Raw genomic sequence first — 10,668 nt, 5'->3', positions numbered from 1 at the left:
TAAGTCCCCCATGTCCAAGCTGAAAATGCTCAGGCATGTAAAATTTTTGACTTGGCACATTTTTTTTCAATCATTAACATATAAAGTATTGATTCAGGAATGTGCTATGTTAAGTTGGCACACAAATTTTTGAAGATTTGTCCAGCCCTGGCTGGTGGTTACATTAATGTGATTCAACTGTGTGTATAATTACAGATAACACAGAGTAAATGTAAAATATGAAATTTCTTGCAACAAACATTCCTTTTGAAGGTTTTCTTAATTGATTGCCAATTTTTAAAAAATTCCAAATAAAGATATGAAAAGCTAAAAGAACGACAAGGAAAACTATGTTTTATATATTTTATTTGAATCAAAAAAAAAAAATGTAAATGAATTACCACAATAATTCTATTGGTCATTGCTGAAGGCTGAAATATCAATATTGTTCATGATGAGCATGTTATTTACTCAATGAATGTAACATGGTAATACAAATTTTAGATTATGAAACACTCTCTGAATACCCAATCACAAGATTCATTTGAAATGATTTGAAGATTCCATCCATTTGTGTGACAGATACTTGTACTCTTTACAGAGAAATAACAATACGTTTTCATAACTAAACATGCTGTTGATAGAAACCCAGTGAAGGCTGCACAGCAGCCAAACACTGATAATTTCCCATCGGTCACATAGCCATCTTAATAGCACCACAGGACTCTTGTACAAAATAATGCGCCAAGGTCCCTACCAGCTGACCCCGAATTGGTGTTGATTGTAATGCAATATTATTACCCTTCTATGCCTGAGAGCGATACCCATATTTTAAAATTATCCTGTATTACAGCAATAAAAAAAAATCATCTTTCAGTAATTTTGTTTGAGTTTATTGTATTTGGTCCATTCTTTTATGTAATCGATGTATTCCAGTTTAATAAAAAGATCTTGCGATTTAAGCTTGGGAAAACACAATGAAAATGGGTTCAAAATATCAATAAAAAACATTTCATATAACTAGATAATCGCAGATTAAAATATATTCCGATATAATCCATGGATAGGGTTTTACATAACATAAATACAGGGAAAAAATATATTATGAATGCATTTTTATCACAAACGAAATTTCATCATGCTACAAATAACAAAACGATTCACAAATACATAATTTGAGGGGAAAAAAAATGCAAATTCGTGTTAACATTTCAGTTGTACATTTATAGAGATATATTACACATCATAAAATTTTTTTTTAAATGTTCGATACTACTTTAAAAAACATCTTAATACAGTAATATGCGTTTTTCTACAGGCTTCCGGCAGATTGGGCATTCAGACATTCTATCCCCACACATCTGACAGGTACCGTGGCCACAAAGGAAAATCATATTCTTCAGTCGATCCAGACAAACTGGACACATGGTCTGTAATGATTGGAAATTATGTAAATTATGTAATTTAGTGAAGTTAGACATTTTTTATGACAGAAATTACAGACTTCTTAGAAAATATGAAGTGGAACACGTACGTAACGGATACTCAAGGGAAGGATGATCTTAATGCATATTGTTACAAGGAATGACAAATCCCAGGCACCAGGTTGCTACAGCAACTAGAAAATCTATATCGCGTTAAAAATTTCTGTACATGATTATTAAATTGAAGGTTACAAATGATGACAAATTTTTTGATTTCATGACAATATGACATTCAACATAGGAACTAGATATGAAGTTCCAGACAAGTAAAAAAACATTATTTAGGACTGTTTTTCCTCAAGAACAAAATTATGTGCGACTACTAAGAAATTTGACTAAAACCTGAATTTTTTGTTTTGATTCGTCAAGCTTTGATATAGAACAACTATTCTCAACCTCTAGGAAAGTGCGTGTCCTATCATTGATTTCAAAAAGCGTCACAAGCCACTTAAGTGATCTAGAGCTGTGCCGCAGGTCACTCAAGTGATCTGTAGATGTGCTGCAGATCGCTCAAATGATAAGTAGATGTGCCCTTAATCACTGAAGTGATTTCCAAATGTGCTGCCGGTGACTTAGTAATTTGGGAATCTTCTGCAGGACATTTAATGTGGAAATGTGTCGTGGACCACTTAAGTGATCTGCAACTGTGCCATGAGCCATTTAAGTCACTTGGTTATGTCTCACAGGCCACTTGAACAGGATTGAAACTAGAGGAAGCGAGGAGTGGGGGCAACTACTACTACTACTTAAAAATATATGCATCTCGTACACATTCCTCTATATATGCAAGAATGTGTTGTGAGTCTAACGAGAAGTTTGTTTCTGTGTAATGCTTATCATATGTAGTGCTGCCATCAATTTTTATAACCATGAGTGAAGTGTAATGATTGAATAATTGTACCATTGTAGGCCTGTTGCTGTCTGTAGCGCAACGTTTTAACTTGGCGATTGGCTTGCATTTGTACCTCAAAGTTGGGAGAACCACAGAGAACCAACTTCAACCGACCACCAATGTGGCAATAGTGGCGTTAGAACCCAGGTCCTCATGATGCGAGTCCATCACTATGACTGGAGGGCAACTGCCTCGAATGGCAAAATTTATGGGGGCAGCAGTTTTAGGTGGGAACAAAGAACACTGTTATAAAATTATGAAATGATCAAATTTTAAAGTTGTGGTGGTGGCAAAAATCCTAATTATGGCCCTGACTTAAAGAATGTGGAAATGTGCTGCGGGACACTTGAGTGATGAGAAACTGCATCCACAGGCTGCTTAAGTGCTCTGGAACTGTGTCTAGGGTCACTCAAGTGATGTGGAAATGTGCCATGGGGGTACATCAGGAAACGTTTTTATATGTATAAATACAACATATATATACTTGCATTAAAAGTATGAATAAATGAAAAATACAGTCACAGTATACGTTTCATTATAACACCTCCCCCTATTCCAGGGAAATCCCTCATTATATTGAACGTTTGAAAATTCACATTTGGATGGAATAAAAAAATTTTATTCATTTTGATACAATGTAAGTAGTTGCAGTGAAAATGTGTCTGGATGGAAAACAATAATAAATTACATGCACACACCTATGTACCAAATTCTCTAATATGAAGGGATAAGATCAAACACCATTTTGGATAACAAAAAGAACCGATTTTGTTCCCTTCTTTGCAAGAGGTAGTTGAGGCAGAGCTGAGTTCAAACCTTGTATTGGATTGAAGGGTCTTTGTAAGGTGCTTATATTGGATGGAAAATTTACATGGAATGAATAGGAAAAACATTGGAGACTTATCATACCACCATAATAATGGAATAGTGGCAATAAAACAAAAATAATGTATGGTCATTATAACTAACGACAACTGAATTTTGTTGCCTTTGAAAAATATCATGCACTCTCCACCAACTAGTGCGGGGGGGGGGGGGGGGGTTTCCAAACAGTGAGACCCACTTTTACTGGGAAGCTGAAAGAACTTCAAAATTTGTAAAGCTGCTCAGTGATAAATGTTTTCAAGCCATTAAAAAAAACTAACATGAGGAATTTTTTGGTGTACTCCCTACTCATAATTTTAAAAGAAAAAAAAAGAGTAAATTCAGTGCTTGAAGCACCAGAGTTCCCCCGCTCTCCCTCAGTTATGGCCCTGATCAATTACGGTTTTTCCTGTAAATCCGATATTTGAGGAGAATGAATAAATTTCATGTCACTAACGTCTAACATGACTCAGAATTTAAAGATTGTAATTTTTTTTAATGCTAGTTAAGAGACTTTTTTTTGTTTCACAGTATTTTCCTTAAATCTGCCTTAAAAATTTTCATTCCTTATTTGATTTTGTATAAATTGATCTTGTTAATCCCCTTATTAAAGCATTTCTTATTATGTTACAACAGTATGCGAGCACATTAATTCTTAGTATGCAAGTTCCTATTGCCCACTATAGAATCAAGATATTATCACAAAAAATGAGTAACTTTGCCTGGTTTTAATTTATACAAAAATTGCCACGTTTTTAAGACAAATAAATTACACTGGTCGAATGGTCGACGCGTTTCGGCTCTTCAATGGAGAGCCGTCATCAGGACCTCGTGGTCAGAACTCACACGAATGAAGAGTGATGTTTACGTCTGGTCGTCCGAAGAGTTCGCCTTTGTATTTGCTGCGTCCGAGTGGTCTTTGGATGCGAATTGGGGAGCCATCTGTTGTAAAGTGTTGAAAGTTTTTTCACGACTGAGGTTAATAAAGCCTGTCCAAGCTGACGAAATAGGTGGTGTGTTTCTTCCATCATTAACGAGGAAATTCTGGCATGTTCTGATGAAGTATCCCTTGAGAAAATTCAATTCCGAATTGTGTGTTGCTTTTTTAAAAACAAATGCTTTGTCAAAATCAAAATGATGTGAATGTTGCCAGCAGTGTTGGGCAATAGCCGAATTATCCGTCCGTCCCTTCTCAACATGCTTTCGGTGTTCGAGAACTCGAATATTTAGATTTCTTCTATCACACATTTCACATATTCACATCATTTTGATTTTGACAAAGCATTTGTTTTTAAAAAAGCAACACACAATTCGGAATTGAATTTTCTCGAGGGATACTTCATCAGAACATGCCAGAATTTCCTCGTTAATGATGGAAGAAACACACCACCTATTTCATCAGCTTGGACAGGCTTTATTAACCTCAGTCGTGAAAAAACTTTCAACACTTTACAACAGATGGCTCCCCAATTCGCATCCAAAGACCACTCGGACGCAGCAAATACAAAGGCGAACTCTTCGGACGACCAGACGTAAACATCACTCTTCATTCGTGTGAGTTCTGACCACGAGGTCCTGATGACGGCTCTCCATTGAAGAGCCGAAACGCGTCGACCATTCGACCAGTGTAATTTATTTGTCTTAAAAACGTGGCAATTTTTGTATGAATCAAGATATGTTCCAAGTTTACAAACATTTGCAATTAGTCCTTACTATATGCCACTGACTTTGGAATATTCATCTGATTGGCAATGATCCTGAGTCTCTAGAATCTTGTCTTCAAATAGAGGTCAAATTTTGTCAAATTTAACGTCTTTCTTCCTTAATTTCCCCTTCCTCTCTTACACCACCTCTATATTCACATTTGTGTCCTCTCTTAATCTTTGATATTAATTTTTTTAAAAACAATTGCATTGAGCTAAGAACTAGCAATAATACACCATACCTGTTAAACATTCCTCAGGTAATTTTTAATGAACTGGTGCATGGCGGAAAGTTTTTTGTGTATTATGTGTGGTCTTAATGTTTTTATGATATCAGAAATATACTTGCTTTGTGTTTGAGAAATGCAGCCATACGTCTTCCATATTGAAAATGACTGATGCCTGAATTTTTTTTGTATATGTATGCATCGTGTTGAAGGTCTGCCTACTCTCTGTGGAGACTTTTTAAATAGGGGATATACGGACATTCATGTCTCTTCAAAGTTGGAAGCTAAGGACTGAACTGCCTGTCAAATATTTTCAACTAGTGTGAGTTATACTCACTCTCCAGTACATTAGAAGCGCAAGAACTTATTGAAAATTTGTTGCTTGAAGTAAAAAATCAAAACATTTTTTTTTTGCTCGTGTCATAGGTCGTTGACATGACATTAAAAATTAGACAAACAAATTTCAGATTTACAAGTGATCAAAAAAGGGCATGTTTGAATGAGACAAAAAAAAAAAAAACGAATAAATATATTATTTTATAATTACAACGATGAGGAACCTCTTCTCTCCATGAGGTCCTCAAATTTGTCTTCACTGAAAATCTTGTATTACACTAATCAATATTGATTACAAATGGATATGATATGGAAAAAAACTCCACGATAACATAATTGAGAAAAAACATGAATTTCCAAGTGTGATTTTCGTAATTTTTTGCATACCTGTTCTTTGATGTCCTGCAGCTGCTGTTGTAATTTTTGTATATCACTGTGAGAGTTATCCCTGCAGCCATTATTCATAACCATGCCTTGAGAAGGGGGTGGAGATGTGGAAGCTTGCAATATCGACAATCCTGCCCATGTCAATACTATAAAAGTAAAATATAAAAATTCATTATATAAACATGTTTGTGAGATCTAGGGATTTTTATTTTGCATAGTTTGAAAGGATTTCACATTTAATGGCCTGGCACGCATTCTATATATGTCTTTCCCTCTTTAAGCGGTTTTTAAAACCCTGATCAGCATTATAACTGTGTCACAGTGGAAATCACAAAACCTTTTGTAAAATACCACACCTGTTTTCAAGAAGAATTTTTTTTGTCAATCTTCTGAAGCTGATAAGTGCTTCCCCCAACACCCAGAAAAATAATTAAAAAAAAATTAAACTCCATCTTTTTCTATTATTTATACATATTTCTGTATGCATATTACCTCATAGGGAAGTAAAAAACACCCTCTGTCTGTTATCAAGTTTTGAACTAATCTGACAGGTTTGGGGGGGGGGGGAGAATGAAAAATATGTTTTATGGAGAAAAGGTATCAACTACAAGGCTGTGTGAGCTCGTCATTGCAGAAATAAGGGGTTTTAAGGACGCCAGATATCTCAATTGCCAAAATAAAGGATATCAAGTTAGGTGAGATATCTCATCATTGTTGCTGTAAAGGGGTTAACCAAATCAAATTAAATATGACAGCAAAATTGGATTTAAATGAAACAAATATACAACTCACCTGTACCCCCGCAGCAAACTATAAATGGAATCACTTTGTCAATCTGAGCACGACACTGAACACATTTCTTCATTAGAGCAGCACAACCTGATTTAATAAAAAAATTTAATAATAGTCACATTAATAGAATATTAAACCTGAGCAGGACAAAAGTAAATGTGAGTTTTCTATTTCAAATTTCAGATACTTTTCATCCATATTTTATGTAATAATACAATACAGTAAACGTTGCTCATTGGAATCACAAATAATGTTATCATTTTGGTATTGTTATCCCTTTTGCAAAATATGGAACAGACCATAAAAATTTACTTATAGTTATCAGAATTTTGGTTTATGCTTCAAGTTTTCTTGCTTTTTTTGTTGAAGTTTATTTTTTGTCATAATTAGCTTGCAAGACTATGGAGGTCAGAAGGTGTATCCCATTCAATTGTCTATAAACATTTCTATATTTGATTCTGTCTGGGCGATTAGAAAAGTTTAGTTAAAACAGGATTCAACTCTGTAGTCATCAATTGGTTATTGTTACCAGAAACCCCGAGTCCCGATGTGATCACATTAACCAGTCATGTGATTATGATGGCATATACCATTGCGACGATTTTTAATCTAATTATTTCAATTTTTGAAAACTAATTAGTAATTATTTCAATTATCATACTTTTTTTTGACAATTAAAAAAACCAGTTAAGAGCATGAGGAAGTTAGTTTAAATGTATTCATAAAAAAATTTGGTCAGGAAAATTCATTTTATTAGCTTCAAACTCTTAAAAAAGGGAAAAAGGAGAAATTAACTGGACAGCTGATTAGTTAAGTCGCACAGTGTATATATAAAACAATTAAACTACTTTTTTAGCTAGAAATATTTCATAGAACATTTTGCAAAGTCTTTTCCCACTTTATCTGATCTGAGCTAGGGCATGAGTGATCTGTCATTCTAACCCACCAGAGTGCAGCTTTGGGGGTAGAGAAATTTTATAAAGTTCAAATTGTATTCCTTGCATTGTCTTATATCTGTATTTGGGATCTTTCTGGCCAACAGATAAGAGCTCTATACCATTACATTCAAATGAGGTATTTTTGTTAGAAGATTGAGAATACAGGTAAGAATATGTACTCTTTTTTTTTTTTACTTTATCAGCTTATCATGTATGGCACACAATCTAACAATTATGATTTGAGTGACTCTGATTCAGGTAACATTAAAACGAATATTGTTTAGATATTTCAGAATTAGATTTTAGAAGTTCTGAAATAGAAAGCTGCTTTAGTTCTGAACAGTTTAAGACATGTAGAGAGTGTCAGTAGAATGTGAATTGCCAAATCATATTCATTAGCTGGATTTCAGAATCAGGAAATAATGAAAATACATATTGTGAGAATTAAACATGCTTTTCCTTGCCATAAAAAAGAAACTGCATGCACATTATGTAGTTTTTGAGGAGAAACTTAAATCTTCAGTATTGTAAAATGATTGAAGTTTCAGGTAAATTTCACTGCAATTAAAGAAAAAGGTTTTTCCTCACATAATTTTTAGGATGAATTGCATGCCAATTTATGATGCAGTGAAAATCCTATATAGCAATAGCCTCTATAATGATAATTGCCTATATTACAATATTGCTCTTTGGTTTCGATGCACTTTTCATAGTGTCAATATATTGCATCTATAACAATAACTTCTTTATAACGATATGTTTCTCCAGTCCCTTGAGTATCATAATATAGGTATTTCACTGTATTATGTTGAAAAGATGTCCAATGATGAAATAAAAAGTAGTTTTAACCTCAAGCAGTTTTTAACAAAAAAAAAAAACAAAAAAAAAACGGTAAACAAACTTTATTCAGACGTCATGGAAAAGAAAACAATATTTTTTCCTTGTCCTAAATATATAATCTCTCTCATCAAATCATATATATAAAATTTTTTTTGTTGCCCGAACTGGATTCGGGCATCACTGTCAAGGAGTTAAAGGGTTTAAAAGGGTTAAAGACTCAACCATTGCTTACCATCACATGCACAGATATGACCACAAGGTTTGAAAAGAACAGAAGCCCGTTTATCAGAACATACAACACATTCTTCGATCTGTAAAATAAATTGATTTGTAACTCACACTTCATAAAAGAATAGCAAAAAATTAGAGGATGAAGTGGAAAATAAACATTTTCTTCCCACAATGAATTTTAAGTAACAAAAAATTTGAAGAACATGAACTTTCATTATCACAACATATTTAAAACTTAAGAAAGTATTTAAAAATATTAGGTAAGAAATAAATTTTGATTAATTTGATAATGAGACATACATTTTAAGCCCATTATTCACATATTTAGTATTTTCATGGGGCATCCTGAAAGTTACTCAGAGTTCAAATTCATTATTCTCATCAAGCATTCTTTGCAACAAAAAGAAAAAGTAAAAATATTCATTGTGCCAGTGAATAATTTTTCCATCGTGAAACTGAAAGCTGATACAAGAAAAAAAGTGACTTAACTTAGAGTTTCTCATAATAATACAAGACTTTAATGGCCAAAGGGTTGATTACAGACTCTTATGAAGTCAAAAATTCATTGGTATACATAGTTTTCTATGTAGCCAACCGCGATTTATGTCTTTACATAGCTATAAACTTTTGTAAAATTTGACCAATTGACAATAAGAATTTGTTTTGCTCCAATATTATCCAATTTATTAGTAATTTTATGAAATTTTGCAGAAGTAGACAATGAGATGAGAACATGTCGCTCATGTACAAAGATTACTCTTGGGAAAAGTCTGGCAACCATTGTTTCACACTGTCTATCAGTGTGAAGCAAGGGTACACAACCCCTTTTTAGCTTATGAACCAGGATATGCATGATGGCTAATGTTCACTGAAGGCCTACTGGTGTTTTCTTATAGTATCATTTAGATAAACACTTTTTTATACAAACGTTTTTTACAGATTGAATGGGAGATTTTGTGGCTATATGACGGAGGTTTTTCCACCCTGGTGTGAAGTATTATTAATTTCATGAGACAAACTATGTACCTTAAATTGTGATGATAATTTTTTTTACAAAAGATGCTTATGAATCAATCCTCAAAATACAGTAAAACTTGGATAATTAAAAAAAAACATTTTTTTCGCATAATTCAAATTTTCACCAACTCCCCTTGAGCTTTCTAATTTAACTCTATAGTGCCCAGATCGCTCGAAGCCGGCCAAGTAGGTTAATGCCCATAACGCCTGAAGACGGTCCAGATAGGGGGTATGGGTATGTTTTGGTGGGCTTTTGTCACCAACGGGAAAGAAGATGAAAGCTCTGGTCAGAGGCGGGAACGGAAAAGACATCTGCAACGCCCTATCAATGGGATTTTAAAAGCTGATGTACTAGAATGTTCCTTAGGGTACTCAATGCATTTTACAAAGAGATAATACTGTGAGGGAAGGGGTGTTTTTTTAGTAGACAAATTATCTCCAAAAATCCATTGTAATGAAAGGGTGAACGTCAATGCAAAGGGTAACATGAATAGAAACTCATGGAGAAACGGTGGAGAGAACTAAAGTGACCAAAATTTGGACGAGTCCACTTCGAACACAAAAAACTTGGTATTTTCACGAACCTCCCAGGTCTTCTATCTGGGCATTAAAGAGTTAATGTTAAGATTTCTTGTTTAATTTGAATTTTTTCAAATTTTTTGGATAATTCATTGGTGGAAAAATAATCATGATTTTTGTGTGAGCAAATTTAGTCTGGAAAAATTCTACAAGAAGCTAAACTTCACTTTTATCAATCAAGTTTTTAGAGAATAATAAAAGTTTGAAAATTCTGTTTTTCTCTACTCTGTTTTTATAATTTAATGCCCATTTCAACATTGTTCAGTTGGAGTGCATTGAGACTGTGTACCACTTGATATTGATACCAATTATGCTTTTCAACCACTAGATCAAGGTGTAACATTCAAAATCTGAATTATCATTGAGAATACCAAAAGTATAGAAAGTTCAGATTGTAAT

General features: G+C 33.7%; 1 protein-coding gene across 1 annotated transcript in view; it reads right to left on the bottom strand.

The window, feature by feature from the left end:
* Nucleotides 1–328: 328 nt before the first annotated feature.
* Nucleotides 329–10,668, bottom strand: part of mib1 (E3 ubiquitin-protein ligase mind bomb 1) — a 135,383-nt gene continuing 125,043 nt past the window's right edge. Inside the window, exons 18-21 of the mRNA XM_089234602.1 lie at nt 8,675–8,753; nt 6,665–6,751; nt 5,873–6,018; nt 329–1,409 (exon numbers count right to left, since the gene is read on the bottom strand). Coding sequence (XP_089090728.1) covers nt 1,269–1,409; nt 5,873–6,018; nt 6,665–6,751; nt 8,675–8,753 — 453 coding nt within the window. The 3' untranslated portion in view covers nt 329–1,268. The remainder of the gene's footprint in view (nt 1,410–5,872; nt 6,019–6,664; nt 6,752–8,674; nt 8,754–10,668) is intronic.

The sequence above is a fragment of the Pholcus phalangioides genome, unplaced genomic scaffold, assembly GCF_987345545.1.
Source record: "Pholcus phalangioides strain wild (caught in Gottingen) unplaced genomic scaffold, Ppha-v1.0 ptg000008l_1, whole genome shotgun sequence".
Classification (NCBI taxonomy): Eukaryota; Metazoa; Arthropoda; class Arachnida; order Araneae; family Pholcidae; genus Pholcus; species Pholcus phalangioides.
This window is presented reverse-complemented; position numbering and strand designations above follow the sequence as displayed.